The sequence below is a fragment of the Schistocerca serialis genome, chromosome 5, assembly GCF_023864345.2.
Source record: "Schistocerca serialis cubense isolate TAMUIC-IGC-003099 chromosome 5, iqSchSeri2.2, whole genome shotgun sequence".
In the NCBI taxonomy this organism is placed as follows: Eukaryota; Metazoa; Arthropoda; class Insecta; order Orthoptera; family Acrididae; genus Schistocerca; species Schistocerca serialis.
Window position 1 is genome coordinate 32,166,476 of NC_064642.1, and position 26,891 is coordinate 32,193,366.

A 26,891-nucleotide genomic window follows, 5' to 3' on the forward strand; every position below is an offset into this window, starting at 1 on the left:
TTTCCGTGATTTCCCTAAATCACTCCAGGCGAATGCCGGGATGGTTCCTCTGAAAGGGCACGGCCGACTTCCTTCCCAATCCACCCCTAATCCGATGAGACCGATGACCACGCTGTCTGGTCTCCTTCCCCAAACCAACCAACCAACCTTTAGATTAATAATCTGGTATTTAACCACCGACCACCACTGGATTCTTATTTTATTGAAATTCTCAAAGTAAACGTTTTTATAACTATTTTGTATGAAATTTAGATCTAAATATTTTATTGTTTCTATACCGAGTTTGTTTGTGGACAAACTGCCTGTCGTCTTCTGCCTCGGGTTCTTCGGCCGACGTTCGTCTCATGATTATTCTGACGTTTCGCCACCACGAGCGGCTGGCATTGTCCAAGATTCACCCTCCATTCGTGGTGGTGAAATGGAGGGTGAAACTTTGACAATGCCAGCCACTCGTGCTGGCGAAACGTCAGAACAATCATGAGACGAACGTCGGCCGAAGAACCCTAGGCAGAAGCTAACAGGCAATTTGTCAACAAATGGCCACGAAAGTCTTAACAATTCTGTAGCTTGTTCGTTACATTAATTAGTAATTCGTTAGACGTACTGGACATGTAACTGGCTGGATAACGTTTGCCTTACCACAGCGTGTTTTTATGAGAGGAAACTGACAACGCGTAATTAGCGTAATGCGAAAAAATATTTCGTGAGTACTTCTTTCTTTCACCATTCTTGTCATCACATACATATTCCTCACGTGAAGTGGGAGGTAAGTAGGAATGCTATAACGACTCCAGGCCACCATTCAGACCTACGTTCGGATCTAGAGGTACTGGCTTCGGAACCCAATGAAAGCATTTTTGCTATGAGTTCATAAATGACCTTCAATTTGACCTTACCGTGACATCGCAATCCAGGATAGCGGAATCTAAGATGATTGATGGCGGAAAATTTAAAAATTAGAGATGTCTAAATTAAAAATGACCAAGATGACGCAAATGGCTGTGCATCCCCCACCCCTCCTCTTCCCACCACCTTCAGCGTCTAGTACTTTGAAGACCGCTAAAATGAAAAAAGTTAATCACAACGCAGCCATCTTGGTAGTCAAAAGTATCCGTATGCTCTGAATTTTTTGTGCCATGTTCAGAAGTACTTAACCCAAAATTTTGTAAAATGTGTAAATTTCAGTATTTTCACCCTACTCAAAGATGCTAACCCGCTGACCTCACTTTTCTTTACACATGACAAAAAATACTTTTTCAAAAAATTACAAAAGAGTGTAAATTGCAGCACTATTTTTGGCCATGCTGAAAAGAATCTGAGGATCTGAATTTTTTGCATCCTGTTCAAAACTATTTGTCCAAAAAATTCACGTAAATGGTGTAACTTGCAGCACTTTTCGTTGTGCTCAAAAGTTCCCAAATACTGAAATTTTTTTGTACCTCGTTCAAAAGCATTTATCCAAAAAATTACGTAAAGCAGCACTTGCAGGCTTGTAAAGTTCGATTTCTGTACCGTAGATGGCTTAAGGCATAACAGAGCCTCAAATTTATCATTTTCCACATCTAAATTGTACTATGATGCCTGTCGAGCGTTTCGAGGCAGACTGGCAGCCATTTGCAAGACTGAACTGACTGGATCAGAATTTTGCTTGTTCTGACCGACAAGTCTTGTCTTGGTGATATCCAACGCACTTGGCATGGATCGGTGTAATCTCACACGCTTGTCATACTGCAAAACATACTAGTGTTGATGTAGCTTACAGCTTAAAGCGCACTTGTCTACAAGAATTGCCAATGTAAACAATGTTATTCCCATGACTAAATTCGTCGAAAACTGGTCTCTAAAACGGATATTAAAGTCAGTCAAACATTTTAGTGAGGCCATGCTAGGGTATTAGCTTCATTTGGCTATACAAAAATGTTTGTTGCAACCCCACACAAACTCGCACCTGAATTCTGCACTATTTTCAAAGGTATTATCTACAACAATATTACCAAAGCCAAAAGTACGTAAACATCTAACATTCTGCTTCATCAATAATTTTCAGTTATCTCTCTGTTTTATACTTCACTACCGTTTATGGCAAATTTCATCCCTCTCTCTATAATTGTTACTGGAACGAGACTTTAACGTTATATTATGTTACAGGTGGAATGGAAGGGAGAAAACCAAAAAGGATACTCTAGGTATTAATTTCATAACAATTTTTTGTTACATTTTCACAAAATAAATCACATTTATTGTATTTTACGCTTTCAGACATACACTGAAATCACAGTTAACTTCGTACTGCAGTTCTAATCGTTTGGCATCGTATGCTGTGTTATTCATCTTCAATGCTTTTTAGAATAACATTTGTTTCAAACAGTAGGTTATTTCATGAACATGGGTGCATCTTCCAAGCTCTCAGCTTCTATGACGACCAGCTTTTAAGATTGGCACTACAGTCCAGACTATATTTTCAGTTCTCCTCAAATCGAATGTGTCCCGTCAGTACCTATTCCCATGATCCAATGCATGCTGTTCAGTATGCGAAATCCCATGCAATAATTATGTGAACTATTTCCAAATCTTTCGAATTTGTGCAATGAACCTTTTGTCGATGTCTGTCAACTGGCAGAATGCTCTTGTACACGACATCCCATTCTGCAATAAAGCCTTTCGTTTTAATATTTTCGACAGCCAACGTGCACGTCAAGCAATAATTGATGTTTCTCGAAGTTCCTCTTCTGTAGATAGTATTTCATTATCATGTGAATTATTGATTACAGCTTTCAGAGCTAGCAAGAAAACTAATTGCTATATTCATTCATTCGAGTCAGTCCAATGGATAAAGTCGGTATCTACTAGTGATTTGCTGACAGCGTCTCCCAATCGAGAATGTCATCTTCCACATCATAAGCATCCTCTTCTTCTTCATCACCATCATCATCAACAGCATCATCGTAATCATCCTCTACTTCTTCGCCATCTTACTCATTGTAATCATCCCCTTTTTCTTTCTCTTCTGCTCCCCCATATCCCTACGTTATGCTTTCATAAATACATTGTTTTCTTTGACTTTAACATCTTTGTCTTGGTCTGTCTTCTTCTTCTTCTTCTTCTTCTTCTTTCTAAAGAACTTTCCTTCTCGAATCAGTTTCTGAGAAATGGATCTGACGGGAAGTTGATGTGCATGTTTCTTGGATCGCAGCTTCTCCTCCGACAAAATCTGGCAAGTTTTCCTGTATTCAACATTAATCACTATTAGATTAGACTTTGACATTGCGTTCTCTCCCTTGCCAATGCGTATGACATCATCTCTCAATAATGAAATAATGATCTGGAATTTTATCTAATGCAAGCGTAATGGTATTGGTATATTTACAGCCTCTGTCGATAATTATTTCTCTGCAGGAGAGACATATTTGCCTATGAGCACTGCCGTTCTTAAGAATTTTACCGTAATTTAGAATATCTCCGGTTGTGGAAATCTTTTGAGAAAGTTTAATTTTAAACAAAAGATTATATCTTCTTAACGTTTCTATATATTTTACATTGTGAATTATTAAATCCCCATTGACACCTGCCAGTGGATCATCCAGCATTCGTACTTTTGATATTGGTTCAAATCTGGTGCTATTCAGGGTGGTACAAAAAGGTACGCCCGAACTTTCAGGAAACATTCCTCACACACAAAGAAAGAAAATATGTTATGTGGACATGTGTCCGGAAACGCTTACTTTCCATGTTAGAGCTCATTTTATTACTTCTCTTCAAATCACATTAATCATGGAATGGAAACATGCAGCAACAGAACGTACCAGCGTGACTTCAAACACTTTGTTACAGGAAATGTTCAAAATGTCCTCCGTTAGCGAGGACACACGCATCCACACTCCGTCGGATGGAATCCCTGATGCGCTGATGCAGCCCTGGAGAATACGAGCACGAAGAGTCTCTACATTTGGTACCGGGGTTGCGTAGACAAGGGCTTTCAAATGCCCCCATAAATGAAACTCAAGAGGGTTGAGGTCAGGAGAGCGTGGAGGCCATGGAATTGGTCCGCCTCTACCAATCCATCGGTCACCGAATCTGTTGTTGAGAAGCGTACGAACACTTCGACTGAAATGTGCAGGAGCTCCATCGTGCATGAACCACATGTTGTGTCGTACTTGTAAAGGCACACGTTCTAGCAGCGCAGATAGAGTATCCCGTATGAAATCATGATAACGTGCTCCATTGAGCGTAGGTGGAAGAACATGGGGCCCAATCAAGACATCACCAACATTCCCTGCCCAAACGTTCACAGAAAATCTGTGTTGATGACGTGATTGCATAACTGCGTGCGGATTCTCGTCAGCCCGCACATGTTGATTGTGAAAATTTACAATTTGATCACGTTGGAATGAAGCCTCATCCGTAAAGAGAACATTTGCACTGAAATGAGGATTGACACATTTTTGGATGAACCATTCGCAGAAGTGTACCCGTGGAGGCCAATCAGCTGCTGATAGTGCCTGCACACGCTGTACATGGTACGGAAGCAACTGGTTCTCCCGTAGCACTCTCCATACAGTGACGTGGTCAACGTTACCTTGTACAGCAGCAACTTCTCTGACGCTGACATTAGGGTTATCGTCAACTGCACGAAGAATTGCCTCGTCCATTGCAAGTGTGCTCGTCGTTCTAGGTCTTCCCCAGTCGCGAGTCATAGGCTGGAATGTTCCGTGCTCCCTAAGACGCCGATCAATTGCTTCGAACGTCTTCCTGTCGGGACACCTTCGTTCTGGAAATCTGTCTCGATACAAACTTACCGCGCCACGGCTATTGCCCCGTGCTAATCCATACATCAAATGGGCATCTGCCAACTCCGCATTTGTAAACATTGCACTGACTGCAAAACGACGTTCGTGATGAACACTAACCTCTTGATGCTACGTACTGATGTGCTTGATGATAGTACTGTAGAGCAATGAGTCGCATGTCAACACAAGCACCGAAGTCAACATTACCTTCCTTCAATTGGGCCAACTGGCGGTGAATCGAGGAAGTACAGTACATACTGATGAAACTAAAATGAGCTCTAACATGGAAATTAAGCCTTTCCGGACACATGTCCACATAACATTTTTTCTTTTTTTGTGTGTGAGCAATGTTTCCTGAAAGTTTGGCAGTACCTTTTTGTAACACCCTGTATACACGTGACAGGTAACGGGTAGTGGTAAATGGGGAATGGTGTAACGCGTAACGTTTAACCATCGTACCAGTTCACCATTCAACTGTTTTCCTGTTTAGCCATTCGTCCCCAGTAGTTGACACCTCATAGCAAGTGCCAGTAAAGTGTACAAAGTATCCGGATCAACTCTGATGTATAAAATTATTGAAAGATATCCAATTCACTATGAGAGAGCTTGATTTATCATTATCAAGAGAAGATGACAAGCATTTTATACTGAAAGATAAATACCATAGCATGTGGTCACTGTAATGTTTGACTGACTTTGAAAGCATAGGAACGCTCGCTTTTTACCTGTATGAATGCATATTAGTACTGTTTGTTAAGCTGTTCCATCGAAGTGTGATGTGGTTTCCATTGTATGTTAGTAGAAGATGACATATGTTTTAAACAGCAAAGTAAAGTTAACATACCAGCACCAGAGCACAGTAGTGTTTGGCTAACTTCCTTATCGGGTTTAGAGAGGGGTTTCTGACGAATTTAGACGTGGGAATAATATTGTTTACATTCGTAATTATCGTCGAAATTTGCACTTTAAGCCGTGAAATAATATTATTTTCGTCATTATCATCGACAGCTGCACTTTAAGCGGTAAGTTAGATTAGCAGTAGTGCCTACGTGTGTTTTGAAATGCAGCATGTGTGTCATATCACTCCGAGATCGAATTGTAACGGACATCAACAAGATAGAACGTGTCGGAACAAGCAAAACACTCCGTCAGCAAGTTCAGTATTGCCGATACTGCTTGCTTGCCTTGTTACACTTGACAAGAATCATAGCCCAATTTAGATGTGGGAAATAAAGAATTTAAGGCTCTGTTGTGAATTTGCAGGCCTTTTGGATAAATACCTTTAAGCATTGCGCAAAAAAAGAATTAGAGCGTTCGGATTCTTTTGAGCACCAGGATGGTTGCATTGTGATTAACCGTTTCATTTCAGTGGTGTCTAAAGTACTAGGCTCTGACTGGTGGAGAGGGGAGGGGAGAGGAGGGGCAGGTGCTACAAAGCATAACTGCGCTTGTTCAGTCAATTGTTTGCCATTCATATTAAAATTTTAAATTTCCCGGCATAGACCATTTTCAATTTTTAATTTACTGCGATCTGCCATCTTTAGTATTTAAATTTCCCGAAATTTTCAATCTTTAATTTGTAAATTCCTCCATCCGCCATCTTGGATTCCACCATCTTCGATTTAGACTTCACATCAAGTTCAAGGGTCATTTATGACGTCATAGCAAAGTGTCGTCTCTCCGTCTTGCGGCCAGGACCTCTAGATCTGAGGTGGTCTGTGTTCAGGGTATCACTTCTACAGCGGCATAAAAACACTGCACGTTATAGGAGCATTTAACTACTGCAGTCCTAGGTCGTCAAGCGCTAACTTCAACACATTTGAAACACAACGTTTATCTTCTTATTTTATACTTGACTGTGCTCGATACACGGGAGTTTTCCAGTCACGTCTCGTGCGTAATTTTACTGCTAATTAAGGTAAAAAATTAAGTCACAATTAGAAACAAAAATATTTAGATACGATGTTAGATTGCAGCTGTTCCTAAAAACCTCTGAATTTATAATTTTCACTACAGTTGAAGTCCACTGGCAATGGTGCAAATTTGCTGACATATTGTTGTGCAGGAAAACAATCATAAAAGTAGATCTGTGTTTTGCAAGAAAGGAGGTACCTCGTTCAACTTAACTACCTAAAATACGTCGTTTTTTCGAGCATAAAAAACCAGCTGACAACTGTAGGAAGATAACTATTATAGTTACAGACACACAGATCACAACGAACAAGGACCGTACAGGAAATATGCTGTGGCTTTTTCAAAGGAACTAACCAATAGTTCACTTGGAGATACGTAAAGAAACCAAAGGACACCGAAAACTTGATGATTAGACGTGGATTTCGATGCGCCCCTCTTAAATATCAATCAGGTAGCTTAGCCACAGGACGTCTTCTCGATGGATCTGTAGGAGTACAGAGACAGAAATAAGACGTGTACGTCAGACTTCCTGCTGCTTGCGCTATCGACAACTTAATATTAAAATGAGGCAACCTGACGCCATTTAAACGAAAATAAGTCGTCCTACACGTAAGAACCTGCTTTCCACGTTTCCATGAAGATAGAGCAATCATAGAAGGCCAGGACGGATTTTAGCGATTACATGTCCCGCTATCATCCTAGTGCATGGGTGGGCTGCAATTTACGGCGCATCGGTGAACGATCCAGTCTGAGAGGGGAGATTTTTATCTAGTCTTCCAGGGGCTATAAAATCATTAAAAGCACACAAAGTTTCGACTGGCTGCCACGCTGAGGGATCAGCTATTACGATGCTAATTGACTGCTGGGTGCCTCCAACGATGATTATCGCGCGCATCCAGTTTTGCAAGAACCGGGCAGTGGAATTTGAAGTTGTATAAGCCGCCACTCAAACGTAAAAACCAGTTACGCCGAAAAGAAAATAAGGCAGGAACTTTGACGAATTGAAGAGCGCATAAAAAAGGGGAGAAAAGCTATGATTAAATGAGAGAGGAAGATGATGTCAATCAAAAACGACTTGTAGCAGTCCATGATTTAAATGCGATTAATGAAATGTTGCTCTTTGCGAAAAAAATTAATGGGCTATAAGAAGTTTAAAAATCGTATTCGTGCAAAAAAAAAAGAAAGTTTCAAATAAATTGTATTACGACTGCTACCAACATTAGTACCAAACATTTATGATAAATAACAAACAGTGGAAGCATCTTCGCCTGAAGGACAACACCTAAGTAGTTAGAACGAGTGATGACGGGTAGGGTGTATAAGTTCGTCGTTAAACGTTAAATATATTGCGTATTTGGCTTTCTTTTCTAATCAGGAAGGTTCATCTGGCTACCAATTAGAAGAGTACGAAGAAGAGAAAGAAGACTGGCCACGTTTCACAGAAGCTAGAAATTTAGCGCGAACTTCAATGCACGACGCTTTTTTCCACAACGAAACTGCGTCTCGGTATCTGGCTGAAAGTCCAAGGAGGTTCTGGTCACACGTGATGTTCACTACAGACAAGACACGATGAATGCCTTCGCTGCGCTGTAGCGACGGCAACGCGAGTGTTATTACAGCGCAATTACTATATACGGGTTTTCGAAATTCCTTAACCAAAGAAGATGAAGTAAATGTGCCAAAATTCTAATCAAGAACTGCTGTCAATATGAGTAACTTAGTAGTAGATGTTTTTGATGTAGCGAAGCAATTTACGCCACTTAATAAAGGCAAGTCCTCCGGTCCAGACTGTATACCAACTAGATTCCTTTCTGAGTATGCTGATATAATACCTCCGTACTAAACAATCATATACAACCCCTCGTTCGACGAAATATCCGAACATAAAAACTGGAAAGTTGCACAGGTTACACCAATACTCAAGAAAGGCAACAGGAGTAATGCACTAAATTACAGAACCATACAACTGAAATCAATCTCTAGAAGGCTTTAGAAACATAGACTGTATTCGAACATTACGAATAATTTCGAAGAAAAGGATCTGTTGACACAGTGTGAGCACGAGTTCACAAAATACAATCCTTGTGAAACACAACAGCCTCTTTATTCTGACGAAGTAGAGTGCTATCGACAGGGGATACTGCATTTACTGTAGGTTCCCTCAAACGCCTCCATTTTCCCGCATTTATTTATTTCTGTTTATCTTATTGATATTGCTTAAGTTCCTTATGTATTCTGCAGTTACATTGATAATTGTCTCTTCTTTTAATTGGTTTGTGTATCACTCTCCATGTTTCATACCTCCTGATGTAGCCTGGTCTAGTACTAATTTTATTTTATTTTATTTTATTTTATTAGTTTTGTTTATTAATAGAAACTGTTATGTAGGCATGCTATTCCTATTCTATGTTAAAGGTTTTCCTGTCTGCTCCATTGTTATTTATGTACTGTTCAATTTTTACTTTTTCATTGCATTATCACCACACTGTCAAAGATGTTACTTACTGTATGTTTGTACTTCAGTCTAGATGGGTTAATTCTCTTCCAATGTTGTTTGCAAATACAGGGCGTTTCAAAAAGAAAGAGCAGATTTCAAACATTTATTTCTCAAAAACTACAAATGATAGAAACACAATTCCAACGGTCCTTCACTCAATATGAGTACCAAATGTTACACAACAAATATCAAAACTGTACCTCAATATGAGCACCATTTGTTACACGACAAATATCAAACCGGTATCTCATTTCTTGCCACACACGACGCAACTGGTCTTTAGTTACCGAATTCACGGCCGCAACAATTCGATGTCGTACCTCTTGAAGAGTAGCGGGCATAGGTGGGACATAAACACAGTCCTTTATGTACCCCCACAAATAAAAATCGCAGGGAGTAAGGTCTGGTGACCTGGGAGGCCACAGACGATGACATTGATCTTGTGCTCCTGCTCTTCCAATCCACCGTCCTGGAATGGTGTTATTTAGGTACCGTCGTACAGGTTCAGAGAAGTGTGGTGGGGCGCCATCTTGCATGAAGATGAAGTGATTTGAATCTTCCTGAAGTTGAGGAAATAGCCAGTTTTCTAACATGTCCAGGTAAATGGTTCCTGTGATAGTTTTCTCCATGAAAAAGAAAGGTCCATAAACTTTGTTTACCGAAATTGCACAAAAGACGTTAACCTTTGGTGAGTCTCTTTCATGTTGAATAACGTCCCTCGGAGTTTCACTCGCCCAAATTCGTACGTTATGCCGATTAACTTTACCAGAAATGTGAAACGTTGATTCATCTGAAAAAATTAATCGTTCGGCAAAATTGTCCTCTTCCATGTCCTGTAGAATTGCAGTTGAAAATTCGAACCTTTTGTTGTGGTCGTCAGGATGCAATGCTTGCAATAACTGCAGTTTGTACGGCTTCATGTGCAGACGCTTACTCAGAACGCGCCATACCGTTGTTTTAGACATGTTTAGTTCGTGACTTGCCCGTGTCGTGGATTTTCTAGGGCTCCTTTCGTAAGCTGCACGGACACGCTCGACATTTTCATCCGATGTGCGTGGACGACCCGTGCTTTTTCGCTTGCAGATGCAACCATCTTCTACGAATCTGTGATGCCACTCATAAATTTGCTTATGACGAGGCGGCTGTTTGTTGAATTGACGGCGGAATGCACGTTGCACACCAACAATGGACTCTAACTTTGCAAATTGCAGCACACAAAATGATCGTTCCTGTGGTGTCGTCGCCATTTTCCTACAAACAAACGCCAGCGCCACTGCGGATTTGCATGGAACTTCTGCGCGGACCATTGAAAAACTTTGAACCTTTCTCTGACAAGAAACGTTTGAATTGTGTTTCTATCATTTGTAGTTTTTGAGAAATAAATGTTTGAAATCTGCTCTTTCTTTTTGAAACGCCCTGTATTGTAACTTCTTTGGTGATAATACTCAGTAAATGTCTGAAGATGGCCTAGTAAGCCGAAAACTGGTTAACACAATAAAACTAATATTTTAGAACAAAAGCAAACCGGTGAATCTTCTTCCTTCCTGCTCCTGATTTCTGTGAGGTAACCATACAGCGCCAACTCACTTGTTTTTCTGGATGCATTCTACACTTTTTGAGCGCCCAAAATAATTCTTCGAACGCGGTCAGTTTTTTCCGATGACTGTTTCTAATACAAAACAGAAAGACATATTGTGTTCCTACTCACATCCTCTCGCATTCGTCGCTTGACGTCATACTGTGAGACTTTCATCTACTTTCACACACCGGCAACTTGAAAAGTGAGATACCTATTTGTCGTATATGAACTTATGTTTACATAATAATTCCTCATTTCTTATCTGTGACAGCTTGAGGACACCTATTCTGTTTGTTTCAAAATATCGGAAATGATTAAAACTGCAACTTGCAACACTGTTTTTGAACCAATAGCTTATTTTTTTGTAACTAGTTTCTGGCCTACATCTTTTATGAGATGGCAGCGAGGATTTCTTATAAAAATTTGTACTTTTTTTTTATTTTGAGGAAAACATTTTTTGGTGTATAACTCGGAGTGTAGCGTGCTTGATGTTTGACACGCTGACCCATGAGCCACCCAGAGTGTGGTGGTGGGTCTAGGTTTGAAACTAATTATGGAACAATAAATTATGGACTTTAACGTAGTGTGGTTTGCTGCAATTGTCTTCGTTACCGACAAATCGTTCCTCGTATCACGTGGTAAACGTGAGGTCGGTCAGTAGTTAAGAAAGCATCTCAGTAATCGGCAGACGGTGTCAGCTCTCAATATGGTGACCCTGACCGATTTTAACGCGGCTAAAGTAGTGCCGGAAGTAGCACTGGAGCAGATAAATTGCACAGTTGGACAAAGAATGGAGTACGTAACACAGATTAATGAAGTACAGTAGGGAATGAAAAGATTGGCTTAGGTAACCTTAGCAACTCTAATCGCTACAAAAAAAAAATTGTTTAGTTAATTTGCATAGCAGTGTAAACAGTATTGTTGCATAGATGTCACAAAACACACATACTCGCATTTCTCGCATTTAAACACTACAGAGTAGCCCACCACCTGCGTTACTAAGGTGGGCCGTGTGCTACTTAAAACAATTAACAAGCCAGGCAGTGTTTGGTCTCTTAGCCGAAATGGCTGCTTGCAAGTTATGTCAGCTTGACAAGTCCCCATTCCGTTACCGTCCCTGCCACGTGGAGGCGGACCTTTTCTAAAGTTTCTGCCCTGGCTGTTGCTCTGTGTGTTAGTATGCTAATTAATACAGTGAGTGACGTTTATCTGCAAACTAATTGATAAAAACTAATATAATTATTTAAATATAAAATGAAACATAAAAGATATAAAAAAGAAATATACACGAAAGAAAACAAAGAAAAAGAATTCTAAATTATAAGGTGTCTACAGAGAACCGAGTTCTCGCTGATGCTATTTTAAAGTACAATTTAAACATATCCCCAAAATTTGAAGTGGGCTAGATTTATCTATGTAAGATTGTGATATTAGAATTTCACATATTAAAATAACTTGCATAGACAATCTTAGATACAGGTAGTATTCAGTAGCTATGTATAAACATAATAGGATTCCTCTATTCAGAATTAAAAAAAAATTAAATTAAAGTATGAGAGAACATACAAATCATCAATTTTTAAAAATAAGTGAATATCAAAGTTAATATAATTAATAAAAATAATATGATTATACTTAGAGTAAAAGGAAATAAGTGTCTGATTCTCTCACATGCAATTCCTGAATGTGGAGGCTATGTATGTGCCTGTAGACTGAACATAACTAGATTCCTCTATGTGACATTGAAAATGAGGTTTCAAATTACATGTGAATAATAAAACAATATAAATTTTAACATATAGCAATGCAATTTTATCTTGCAGACTGTTAATCATAAATGATACCAAAATTATCCCCAACACAAATGAAATTACAGAAATATTCTGATAGATGAAGATTATTCATGATCTATTCCTTTTGGGGCAGTAGATTACAAAAACAGAAAAACAATATTAATATATCATAAAAACTAGAAGACTATATTAGACACATACTGTCTCTCTCTCTCTCTCTCTCTCTCTCTCTCTGTTTCACACACACACACACACACACACACACACACACACACAACACACACAGACACACACGAGTCGCCAGAAGTAAATATACTGAGTGGCCAAAAGTCACTGGTGCTGATATGCACGACGACCGAATGTTGCGCCGTATGGCGCGACTGCAGACGCAATATCGCAGCCTGTACCAGACAGGTGTTCAAATGGTTCAAATGGCTCTGAGCACTATGGGACTCAACTTCTGAGGTCATTAGTCCCCTAGAACTTAGAACTAGTTAAACCTAACTAACCTAAGGACATCACAAACATCCATGCCCGAGGCAGGATTCGAACCTGCGACCGTAGCGGTCTTGCGGCCTTTAACCGCACGGCTACTTCGGCCGGCCCAGACAGGTGTGTAGTAAAGATAGCAGCACTTCGGGAGGTAACCGACTTTGAACGTGGGATGGTAATCAGTGCAAGGCAGATGTGTCACAGCATATGCGAGATTACACAAGAGGTCAACAGTGTCTCTGGTAGGTCTCCAGAACCATCACCACATATACAGGGTAACAGTTACTGAACTATGTGAAATAAAATCGCCATAGCTTCTGAACGATTTCCTTTAGGACGTTCAAATTGGGCGGTTGGCCGCGGGGCATGATGGCAATTAGTATGGTTTGGTTTAGCGACGAAACCCACTTTCATTTGGATGGGTTAGTCAATGAACAAAACTGGCATATTTGGGGGACTGAGAATCTGCATTTCGCGATCGAGAACTCTCTTCACCCTCAACAGGTGACTGTGTGGTGCGTAATTTTCAGTCACGGAATAATAGGTACGATATTCCTTGATGGCACGGTGACTACCGAAAGATACGTGAATGTTTTGGAAGGTGATTTCATGCCCATTACCCAAAGTAGCCCTGATTTCGACAAGATGTCGTTCATGCAAGACGGAGCTCGACCCCATCGAAGTAGGAAAGTGTCTGATGTCCTTGAAGAGCACTCTCGGGACTGCATTATAGCTCTGGGCTACCCAGAGGCCACAGGCACGGGCATCGATTGTCCGCCATATTCTCCGGATCTGAACACTTGCGACTCCTTTTTGTTGGGTGATATTAAGGTGTACAGCAATAACCATTGCTGAGCTGGAAACAGCCATTCGGAAGGTCAATGACGGCATCGATGTTCCGACACTTCAGCGGGTCACGCAGAATTTCGCGATTCGTCTGCGCCACATCTTCGCCAATGATGGCAGGCACATCGAACATGTCATAACCTAAATCCGAATATCTGTAGTGACGTTTACATATTGAATGAAGTGTGTTTTAACTGATTTACGTTGTTTTAACATAGTTCAATAACCGTCACCCTGCTAAGGACGACGTAGGTCTTTGGAAACCGGGAATCCACGGCTACCCTCGCCAGTGCGAGAAAGTTCACGTGGGTCAGACCATCGTGACGGCACAGGGAAGATGTGCTGAGCACTAGCGTCACTCTGATATGGGGCAGCCAATAAAGTCAACCGTGGCGGAACGCTGACTGTCCACAGGACGTAGCATGAATTACAACAGCACCAGGTTTTGGGAATGGGAAGGCACAAAATGTGGGAAAACAAGATAAAACAATAAATGCAATAAACATTACTAATCTAAGGGTGCAGTTTATACTGCTCAGCATTAGTAAGGGATGGAAAATTTTCGATAAGATGTGTCTAGGTTATTATAAAATTGGTCTGTAGCATACTTTTTAATCAGTCCGTACTTTGAAGAGTTACTGCAGTCTTTTTTTTTTTTTTTTTTTTTTTTTTTTTTTTTTTTTTTTTTTGAGGGTGGGGGGATCGCGAAAGTGCGTTTTTTTTCTTCTACTGAAGAACTGACATCCGGTCAGAAGATATTCAAAGAGGAGCAGGATGACTGTTTATAAAACAATAGACAGTTTCAAGATGATTCCAAACAATGTTTCACAACAAGAACTTCTCACAGGACCTACTTTTTTTCGTTGGAGCAAAAATTAACTTCACATGTACTACTAACGAAGTTGTTAGTGGTAATGGTTGGTTGACTATTGCCGTTGTGAGAGGTGGTGACACTGCTTTGCAAGGACTAGAATCTTATTATGACCATGACATAATTGCTTATCGCACCATAGCAACTGGTGTTGTACCTAACAGAGATTACGGTACATGTGTCGTTACTAATGGCAAGCCTTTTTCTCTTTATACAAAGAACAGGAGAAAGGTTAATGCCAATGAGAGAGTACATGTTTGGGTCAAGATAGATGGTCCATTTGCTAAAGCTATTATTGTACAAGGAGATGTTACTCTGTATTACCATTGTTAATAAAGATCCTATCCTTTTCTAAATGAACCAGCTACTGAAGCATCTTTCTCTTCTGTGGGTTGCAGGGGTTACGACCCCTGAGGAGGTGAGTGGGTTATTTCCATGGCTGTGTGCAGTTAATGTACGTAGCCGCTTAAGGGGATACGGAATCGGATTTTGGGTTAAAAAATCGAATTTTTTTTTAATTGGCGTATTATATTCTGCCATGTTTCCTCTTTAAAATGACGTATCATACATAGCTCTACTACAATTATAACTATTTTATTTTTATATATTTGTGAGATCGGGTATTGCGCTTAGTTATACACGTCTCTCGTGGCTGACCATGAACTTTTTGGCAGTACCTTTAAAGTGACATGAAATCAAATATCCCGGTTTCCAGCGACTATTTATACACTAGTTGCCCGAAAATGTTTCTCTCTGGTTTCCTCAAGTTACTCTTTGACTTTGTGGCGGGACTGTTTTGTAAACAGTGTGATATAAGAAAGTAGTTGTTGTTGAGTTATTTCGTATTTAGTGCTTCATTTTTCGCAGTGAAAATGCCTAGAGCTAAAGCAAAAGTATTTAAAAAGCGTGTGAACTGGCAAAAGAAATGAAATAATGATTCATTAGCAAAGCAAAGCAGTTCATCATCATCACTGTTGGAAAATGTGAATCCACTTATTACTGATTTGCCGAACGAACTTACACCAAATGAAAACAGTGCTTCTCATAAAAAACTAAGAGATTTGGAAGAGAAATATAATTTACTTGATAGAGGGAATGAAGTTTTTGAACTCATTGATACGAATATATTGTGTGTAGCTCTTGAAAACAGTTTGTGCTGCAAAAAATGTCATGGAAACGTTTCTCTGAAAGTAGAATCCCATGTTGGCCTGGCTGCCCAGTTTAATTTAATATGCAGTGTTTGTAAATACAGCTGTAAGTTTCCAAGTTCGGTTTCAGTAACTGTAAATAATGGATACAAGAAAACTGAACTTTATAGTGTAAATATTAGGTTAGTTTATGGATTGCGAGCAATTGGTAAGGGCAAAGCAGCTGGTGATATGCTATGTGGTGTTCTAAATCTTCCAAGTGCACCTTCAAAGTTTGAAGCTTACAATTATGTACTAGGATCTGCAGTTGAAGATGTAGCACAGAAGTCAATGCAGGTTGCTGTGGAAGAAGCAGTGGAAGAAAATGACGGCAGTCGTGACCTCACAGTGGCGTTTGATGGCACGTGGCAGAAAAGGGGCCACACCTCCAACAATGGTGTTGTAACAGCAACTAGTGTTGATACTGGCAAGGTTATTGATGTTGCAATAATGTCTAAATACTGTAGGTGCACAGGCAGGCTGAAAAATGAACACAGTGATGACTGTATTGCTAATTATTATGGTAGTAGTGGTGGCTTGGAGGTTGCTGGGGTGAAGAAAATTTTTCATCGCTCTTCACAGTGGTATAATGTTCGCTATGTCAAATATCTGGGAAATGGTGACTCTAAAGCATTCAAAGAAGTTTTGGAAAGCAAACCATATGGGAACAGTGTAAATATAAGCAAACTTGAATGTATAGGACATGTGCAGAAGAGAATGGGTGCCAGGCTGAGAAGGTTAAAATCAGTTATGAAAGGGAAAAAACTAGATGATGGGAAAACCTTGGATGGCAGAGGAAGATTGACTGATTCCATAATAGACCACATTCAGAACTGCTATGGCCTTGCAATCAGGCAAAATACAGGCAATCTTGAAGAAATGAGGAGAGCTATATGGGCTTTATATTTCCACACTGCATCCACGGATGAGCATCCACAACATGGTTTGTGCCCCAAAGGTGAAAACAGCTGGTGTAAATACAATAGGGGACTAACAACAGGAGAGAAATACATTCACCACCACAGTCTACCATCAGCCATCATGGCAGAAATAAAGCCCATTTTCAGAGATCTGGCTGACAGAAGTCTTCTGATGAAATGTCTTCACGGAAAAACGCAGAACCCCAACGAGTGCTTGAATAGTGTGATATGGCATCGTCTCCCAAAAACAGTGTTTGTCGGAATTAATACACTACATTTTGGTGTGTATGATGCTGTGGCAACCTTCAATCTTGGAAATATAACTAAATGCCAGGTCCTTCAAAAGTTGGGTATGTGTGTTGATTCCCGTACGGTACGTGCTATGTTCTTTTTAGATCAGCACAGACTAAGGCATGCTGATAATATAATCAAGACATTAGTGAAAAAAGCAAGACAGGTGCAGAGGGGTGCCAAAAGAAGACTTGAAGATGATTATGAAGACTGTGAAGGGGGTATTAGCTACGGATCAGGAATGTTTTAATCTTCTTTCTCCGTTTCCCGTAAGTTTACTTTTTACTTCACCTAGGAACATTATCTCAGGTACTGGTCAACCTAGAAGTCTGAAATTTTTATGACGTAGTGACATAGGTCCCTATTACATACTGAAACCACGATTTTTTAATTACTTGATTTACAAAAGACTTAGGGGTGATAGTCTAGTAAAAAGCGATGGAAAAAATTTACTTAAAAATAAATGTACAATATCTCTGTAAGAAAATACTTTGACAATAAACTGTTGTTTCAGTATTGTTGTAACATATGAATGCACATACAGTAAAATTTTTACCTCTCTGTCTCCAGTAGTTTGTGAGAAAATGTTCCCTATAGTAGGCATATATTAACATTGCGGGGATAGGTGATTCCGTATCCCCTTAAGGCGGGTGACCTTGAAGCGGACTTAGCCGCTGAGCGAGGCAGCCGCGCGACACGGGCCCTAGTATTACTAGGCCCGTGTTGCTGGAAAATTCAGCTTCCGGTTGCGCAATCGGGACTGATAAGGCGCGCTGGCGCTGGGGACCGGATGGCAATGGCAAGGAAAGCGTTTCTGAAGAAGAGAAATTTGTTAACATCGAGTATAGATTTAAATGTCAGGAAGTCGTTTCTGAAAGTATTTGTATGGAGTGTAGCCATGTATGGAAGTGAAACATGGACGATAAATAGTTTGGACAAGAAGAGAATAGAAGCCTTTGAAATGTGGTGCTACAGAAGAATGCTGAAGATTAGATGGGTAGGTCACGTAACTAATAAGGAGGTATTGAATAGGATTGGGGAGAAGAGGAGTTTGTGGCACAACTTGACAAGAAGAAGGGACCGGTTGGTAGGACATATTCTGAGGCATCAAGGGATCACCAATTTACACTCCTGGAAATGGAAAAAAGAACACATTGACACCGGTGTGTCAGACCCACCATACTTGCTCCGGACACTGCGAGAGGGCTGTACAAGCAATGATCACATGCACGGCACAGCGGACACACCAGGAACCGCGGTGTTGGCCGTCGAATGGCGCTAGCTGCGCAGCATTTGTGCACCGCCGCCGTCAGTGTCAGCCAGTTTGCCGTGGCACACGGAGCTCCATCGCAGTCTTTAACACTGGTAGCATGCCGCGACAGCGTGGACGTGAACCGTATGTGCAGTTGACGGACTTTGAGCGAGGGCGTATAGTGGGCATGCGGGAGGCCGGGTGGACGTACCGCCGAATTGCTCAACACGTGGGGCGTGAGGACTCCACAGTACATCGATGTTGTCGCCAGTGGTCGGCGGAAGGTGCACGTGCCCGTCGACCTGGGACCGGACCGCAGCGACGCACGGATGCACGCCAAGACCGTAGGATCCTACGCAGTGCCATAGGGGACCGCACCGCCACTTCCCAGCAAATTAGGGACACTGTTGCTCCTGGGGTATCGGCGAGGACCATTCGCAACCGTCTCCATGAAGCTGGGCTACGGTCCCGCACACCGTTAGGCCGTCTTCCGCTCACGCCCCAACATCGTGCAGCCCGCCTCCAGTGGTGTCGCGACAGGCGTGAATGGAGGGACGAATGGAGACGTGTCGTCTTCAGCGATGAGAGTCGCTTCTGCCTTGGTGCCAATGATGGTCGTATGCGTGTTTGGCGCCGTGCAGGTGAGCGCCACAATCAGGACTGCATACGACCGAGGCACACAGGGCCAACACCCGGCATCATGGTGTGGGGAGCGATCTCCTACACTGGCCGTACACCACTGGTGATCGTCGAGGGGACACTGAATAGTGCACGGTACATCCAAACCGTCATCGAACCCATCGTTCTACCATTCCTAGACCGGCAAGGGAACTTGCTGTTCCAACAGGACAATGCACGTCCGCATGTATCCCGTGCCACCCAACGTGCTCTAGAAGGTGTAAACTACCCTGGCCAGCAAGATCTCTGGATCTGTCCCCCATTGAGCATGTTTGGGACTGGATGAAGCGTCGTCTCACGCGGTCTGCACGTCCAGCACGAACGCTGGTCCAACTGAGGCGCCAGGTGGAAATGGCATGGCAAGCCGTTCCACAGGACTACATCCAGCATCTCTACGATCGTCTCCATGGGAGAATAGTAGCCTGCATTGCTGCGTAGGGTGGATATACACTGTACTAGTGCCGACATTGTGCATGCTCTGTTGCCTGTGTCTATGTGCCTGTGGTTCTGTCAGTGTGATCATGTGATGTATCTGACCCCAGGAATGTGTCAATAAAGTTTCCCCTTCCTGGGACAATGAATTCACGGTGTTCTTATTTCAATTTCCAGGAGTGTAGTATTGGAGGGCAGCGTGGAGGGTAAAAATCGTAGAGGGAGACCAAGAGATGAATATACTAAGCAGATTCAGAAGGATGTAGGTTGCAGTAGGTACTGGGAGATGAAGAAGCTTGCACAGGATAGAGTAGCATGGAGAGCTGCATCAGACCAGTCTCAGGACTGAAGACCACCACTGAAGTCGCATCCTGTGGCTCGCCGCTACCTCTGGCCACTCGTGGTGGACGAGACGCCTGTGGAGGCAGGAGCGCGCTGCGTGTGGGAGGAGGGAAGAGGCAACTCACCGTCGACGAGCAGACACGCGGAGGTCCGCGCGGAGCCGAGCGCGTTGGAGGCGACACACGTATACTGGCCCTCGTCCTCGGGGAAGACGTGCGCGATGCTCAGCCGCGCCGTCTCGCCCTCCACCTCCGCCACGAAGTCGCCGCCCAGCGGGATCAGCTGCCCAGGAGGCAACGAGAAAGACTGTAAGTAGGCTGTTTAGGATTTTATTGGTAACGCTAAGTAGCGCTCTGTATGAAAATCACTGGCTGTGCTGTGTGCAGTCTGTGGCTGGTTGGCATTGTTGTTGGCTATTGTAGTGTTGGGCAGTTGACTGTTAACAGCGCGTAGCGTTGCGCAGTTGGAGGTGAGCCGCCAGCAGTCGTGGATGTCGGGAGAGAGATGGCGGAGTTTTGAGAACGGATGATCTGGACGTGTGTCCATCAGAGACAGTAAATTTGTAAGACTGTATGTCATAAACTGATATATATATTATGACTTTTGAACAGTATTAAGGTAAACACATTGTTTGTTCTCTATCAAAATCTTTCATTTGCTAACTATGCCTATCAGTAGTTTGAATCTTTTATCTAGCTGACAGTATTGGCGCTCGCTGTATTGCAGTAGTTCGAGTAACGAAGATTTTTGTGAGGTAAGTGATTCATGAAATGTATAGGTTATTGTTAGTCAGGGCCATTCTTTTGTAGGGATTTTTGAAAGTCAGATTGCGTTGCGCTAAAAATATTGTGTGTCAGTTTAGTGTTGATCAGAACAGGTAAAGAGCGAAATGTCTGAGTACGTTCAGTTCTGCTCAGCTGTTTGAAAATCAAATAACGTAAGGGGTTTCCAGCACAGTAATTCACTAATTTTTCTAAGGGGACGTTTTAAGATTCAGTGCCATAGCGCGCTTACTGCACACGTACTGACCGAACTAGTCACAATGTTTTAGTCATTACCTCTCAAAGGTACTTAGTTATATCTTTACTTAAAAATGAACAGTCGAGATCGGAACAATATTTCTTTGTTAACCGGTTTCGGCTTATCTACAAGGCATCTTCAGAATTTTTTTTTTGGCCCTGCAAGAGCAGGAAGAGCAAAGTTACAAAATGTACCATTACATATGGTCTTAAAGTAACATAAGAAAAGCTGTAGTAAAAATTACAGACAGTACTATCGTAAAACTTCCTGGCAGATTAAAACTGCGTGCCGGACAGAGACACGGACTCAGGACCTTTGCGTTTCGCGGGCAAGTGCTCTACCTACTGAGCTACTCAAGCACGATTCACGCCCCGTCCTCTCAGCTTTACTTCTGCCCGTACCTCTGCAATATCCTTTCTTTCAGGAGTGCTAGTTCTGCAAGGTTCGCAGGAGAGCTTCTGTAAAGTTTGGAAGGTAGGAGACGAGGTACTCGCAGAAGTAAAGCTCTGAGGACGGGGCGTGAGTCGTGCTTGGGTAGCTCAGATGGTAGAGCACTTGCCCGCGAAAGGCAAAGGTCCCGAGTTCGAGTCTCTGTCCGGCACACAGTTTTAATCTGCCACGAAGTTTCACATCAGCGCACACTCCGCTGCAGAGTGAAAATTTCATTCTGGAGTACTACTGTATAAGCCGTTAGAAATAGAGAAAGGTTATAGCGTTTATCTCTATGGCAGCTGATTCTGTTGTTTTGTAAGTCCGTTTATTTTATTTTAACATAAATGACCACTTGCCTTATGGTTGGTAACATTTTAACACCTTATGTACCTGTACGTGGGCTACGCGAACTTACTGTGCGAATTGCACACAGCTCTTGGCTGGTGATGACGTAATACGTAGTCGGCGCGAAATGCACACTATTTGACCCGTGGCTCCACAGCCATCAGTCAGTGTATGATCGTGGGTATCACGAAAAGTCGGAGGAGCCGTCACCACCAGCCATTAGGGTAAACGCTGTAACCTTTCTCTATTTTTAACACCATACACAATAGTACTGACTGTAATTTTTCTGTATTTTATTTTAAAACCATATGTAACAGTACAGTTTGTAACCTTGCTGTTCCTACCCTCCGGCGCCAAAAAATTTTGAAGATGGCTTGTAAATAAGGCGAAACCGGCTAATATATATAGAATCAGGTCGCCGCTCTCCGTGGACTATGTTGTCAAAATTATGATTTTATCTTCAGTCTTCCAAGTACGTCCCTGCAGTCTGTGGCGTTTTGTACATCCAAGTCAACAAAAAAATTAAATCCTGACCCGACACGCAACTGACGCCACAGAGTCAACTTGCGGATTTCATTTATAACAAACGATTAATTAAGTTGGTACCAACTAATAAGTCAAAACATGTGCCTATAGAATAACATTTGTTATGTGGATACAGTTCACAATTCAAATTTACAGTAACATCAGCCATTGGCCAAGTTTGCCACTGCTTCCAACTCATTTTGGAAAGTCATTCACAAAAGTAACATACTGGGCGTCTCACAGCCAGAGCTCCAGATGTCAGACACTCAGATCGGAGCCAAACGTTGTGTGTCGATAGCGTGCCAACCAGAACTCCAGTTTAGTCCGTGCTGTGTGCTGTCGTCCAGTACAAGATGCGTAAACGGTAACTGAAAGTGTCACCAGAGCTGTGTAGCACAAGAAAAGCGTATCTGTGAGTAATTTTGTCGTAGATCTCGCGTGTACAAAAAGGTAGAGCGTTCAAATAACACCGATGACATTTTTTTTTTAACTATTTACACTTGAAACTGGCATATGGGAGAACATTTTCCTGATATGTAAAAGGACTTTTCCGAGTTTGTAGCGATGTTCTTGCTGCAGTCTGGTTTCTCTCCGTTAGTTGAACGTATCTGTTTATTATTACTTATTCGTTTCGCCCTCTAAGGAGCACGCGGAACCATTAATTAGCACTGGTCTTCTTCGCTTTATTGTTTTTCTTTTCTTCTCAAAACTTCCTCGTCCTTTCACTATAGGCCTGTCTTCTTTCTTGTGTCCATGCATTTTTCAATTTCAGATTCTTTTCCGTCTGGTGTGATTGTGAACTTATTTTCTGTCTGTACGCAGTCCATGTGGATTCTAGTGGGTCAATACTGGGTTCCGTGAGGTCACTTTGGGTTTCTGTTTGCCACCGTGCGCTGGTTTGGCGAGTTCCTTTGATGACAAGAAAGATTTTCTTGGTCATTCTAGAGCCGTCCTTTCTTGCTAAATGTCCGTAGAATTTCAATCGTCTTATCCGTGCAACTAACGTGAAACGTTTAGAGCTTGAGTACAGTTCTTCAGAGCTTTTGCGCATCCAAATACCATCTTGAATTTGGGTCGAAATATTTTCCCGAGTATTTGCCTTTCCATTTTCTCAATGTCCTTGATGTTGATGGTTAATTATGATGTTTCAGTTGTGCAGAGCGCTTCTGGAAGAGTGACTTTATGACAGTGGTGAAGTTTGGTTTGGGTGGATAGCGATTTCTTATTGTATGTGTTCAGGTCATTATATAAGCCTTACGTAATTTTTCTGCTCGTGTGCTGTGAGCTACTTTTTCGTTACCAGTGTTGCTGTCCATTTCACCCAAGTGCTTGAAGTACTTATATTCCCCAATGTGGTTGTTTGGAGATTTCCATGCAGTCATTTTCCCTGGTGGTTTCTTAAGATGAGTGGAATTATTTGGACGTTGGCTATCCCATATATGTTGATTAAGAGATTGGTGTTCGTCTTTTTGCGTGCTGAAAAATTCTCAATTATATTTCTGTGTACGTGTTCTCTGCCTATTTGCGCATTGAAATCTCCCAACAGGACTTTGACATGGTGTTGAGGGATATTGGTGAGTACACGCTCGAGTCGTGACCAGAACTTCTCCACTTTGCTTTTGTCAGTATCGTTATTGACTGGAGTATGTGCGTTTATCAGTGTATAGGCCTTATTGGCACATTTAACTGTGAGTAGAGAGAGGCGTTCAGAGGGTACCACGGAGTCCTGGATACTGTTATGCACGAAGAATGTCGTTCCAAACACACTTATGTCACTATTTTTTAGTTTGATTGCAGACTTTCCCTCGTAGACTTGATAGCCACCGGAATCAATCAGAATCACGAAAATGTGTTTCTTATACTGCAAGCGTACGAATCCCAAATCTATCACAAGTCTCTGTCAGTATCTTGAGTTTTCCTGTTTTAGTCAGTGTTTGTACGTTCAGTGTAGCAATGAATTGCTTCCGCTTTGGTTTGAGGAGTTTTGGGAAGATCCGCCTCTTCCCTGCATGATGTCCTGCTCCCCCATAATCCGAATGACCAGGTTCGCCTTCGCTCTTCTGAGTTAGTGCCTGAGGTAGTTGCTTTGTTGCTTGTGTTTCCATATTCAGCTGGTGGGCGTCTGCACGAGGTGAGTGGCTGATTGTCGATTGAATTCATTCTCATCGTACGGGTTGTTAGTCCGTACGGCAGCGGATACATTGCTGGAGTTTTGCAGGTGCCTTTTGGTGTTTTTGGCTTTTCCCCTCCTCCTTCAACCGGACTTGGGACCGGCAGCAGCAATTACTGAGCTACTCAATCCATTTATTATTGATCTTATTATTTTGTTTATTATTAAATATTATTATTATTACTATTACTTCCATACGTATGATGGAATTGTTGATTCATTTTTCTGTTCTGATTGTATATTCTGCGAAACTTCAAATGTACTCTACAGATTTACTACTTTCAAAGAAACGAAGCGAAAGCAAACTGCCAAGAGAACATTGTTGTAAATTCGGAACAGCCCTTTTACATGTCATAAATACGTTGTCCCACTTTCACATGTTTCAGTAGAAATAGTTGTCGTCTTTGGGGTTTCGTACGAGGATCCAACGCTCTACCAACTTCGCCACCGAAGGAACATTTGGTAGTCACGTTTATGCTTTTGATGTACTCCTTAGTTCTGGCGTTACTTTTAATTAACGTTTACGTCAGTTCTGCTGGACGACAGAACGTAGTACGAACTGAATCGGAGTTTTGGTTGATACTCCACTGACATCTGGAGGTTTCGGTGTCTTCGAGCTACCTCAGCATCACTCAGTCTGAACTGGCTTTTCCCGACTCTCAGTAATACGAGTATATATACACACGTCTCTCCTCAACAATTTGAGGCATGTGAGGTCACAGAAACAAAGCGTAAATGTGTAGTTCACAGTGAAATGAGCTGCCTAATGACTAGCATTTTTAAATTTATTTTAGTTTTAATTCAGAAACGTTTTTTCCTTTGTATATTAAATTAATCGTAGTATATATTAATGTGGGTGCAACCATACTTGAGTCAACTGTCATTTCCACAACACATTTGCCATCTTAGCAAATTAAAAGAAACAACTGTGAAACGATGTGTAGAAGGTCTCATCTTCGAGCTGATTCCAAAACTGGTCTTATATATGTAATTTTCCGAAGTTATGAAGAATTTAATATTATGATTAATATTGTTATTAATTTGATATGTAGGACATCCGAAACTCAGAGGCATGATAATTAATTTAGAGGGATCCGCTTCAGTTGTACTAACAACAGAAGCTGGATCTCTCTGAATGAAATATTAATTCGCGTGATGCATCTGTGTTACAGTTATATGTGTAGGACGCGACGTTTTGTTCTCTGCCTTTAGAAAAATGAACATTACTTTTGCAAACAGTCGCTGACCTGAATTTCGATATTGCTTTATAACTTATTTCGTTAATACGTGGCACAATTTTTGAATCAGCCAAGGGTATAGGCCCCTGTGAAACCTATTATCCAATTACAGTCTTTAGTTATTATGCAGCCTCAGCAAACTGTGGCTTGATAAATTGAACTGTTTCGAACATTAGAAAAATATATTTCTCATAGGAATCCTAATATACAATTTCAGAATAATTGTATGGTATCTACAGAATCAGCAAGCAGTCAGCAGTGTTGTGGTATTGTTATAAACATGTCATGCATAAAAAATAGAATTTACGCAATATTAACTTAGGTTTGGGTTAGAGAATCTGTTCCTAGGAATCGCGACAGAGTTTCCTTCATTATTGGATAATCGGTTATGAAAATGCATCAGAAGTCCCGGAACACCCCGGAATATCGGCGCCACGGTACTGTAGCAGGCCGACAGAAACAAACAAGAATTGTTATTCGGCCTTAAACATGCAACTGTTCTACCAAGAACTAACGGAAGAATCCGTATGTGAGATTTCTTCCGATCACTGTAAATTCACTTTTCTTCAGGGAAATATAAAGGAGGAGTTACATAACCGGTTTTAGTTGTTGAGCAACCGTTTTCGGATACACGGGAAGGAGAATTATACGATTATGAATCAGGGAAATCACATTGGCGAAAGCTCAAGATACAACAAATTAAATAAATTTAAGAACATTTACAAATTACAAGGGATAACGCACTAAGCCCCTAATGCTACTGGTATTATAACGGATGTTGTGAAACCTAGACAATGATGCTGCGTTGCAAACAACAAACTGGGAAGGCGCTCGCATGACAGACAGCCACCGAAAGTCTGGCCGTTCTGCGAGCCGTCAGTTTCCGTACTCAACAAATGGGGGCGCGCAGACTCTTATGACCTGAGTCTGTTACGAATACAGCGTTAAGGAAAACCTACAACAGTGACATGCATCAACTTGTCACCATGGTTTTGATCACTCCCCTTTGTATTTGGATACACGTGTACAGAAGCTTTAGTATTTTCATTCAATATGACGCTGAAGTTGTCTTTTGAAACGAAACTTATCTTTTATTATACCAGTTCTTTCAGAAACAGCAAATATTAGTACTCGAAAATTATTCTGTAATTATGCCTTGTTTATTCTTGTTAAGACGAAGTGCTACAACCCTTTTCATTAGATTTATATAGAATATTCCTGTAAAACCGTACCCGGCAAACAATTAACGACTGTCATACAGGGTAGTGAAATCAACTACT

The 26,891-nt window shown here is 41.5% G+C and overlaps 1 protein-coding gene across 1 annotated transcript in view; it reads right to left on the reverse strand.

Moving 5' to 3' along the window:
- Nucleotides 1-26,891, reverse strand: part of LOC126481726 (muscle M-line assembly protein unc-89-like) — a 1,115,867-nt gene that overhangs the window by 64,428 nt on the left and 1,024,548 nt on the right. The window contains exon 43 of the mRNA XM_050105679.1: nucleotides 20,007-20,163. Coding sequence (XP_049961636.1) covers nucleotides 20,007-20,163 — 157 coding nt within the window. The remainder of the gene's footprint in view (nucleotides 1-20,006; nucleotides 20,164-26,891) is intronic.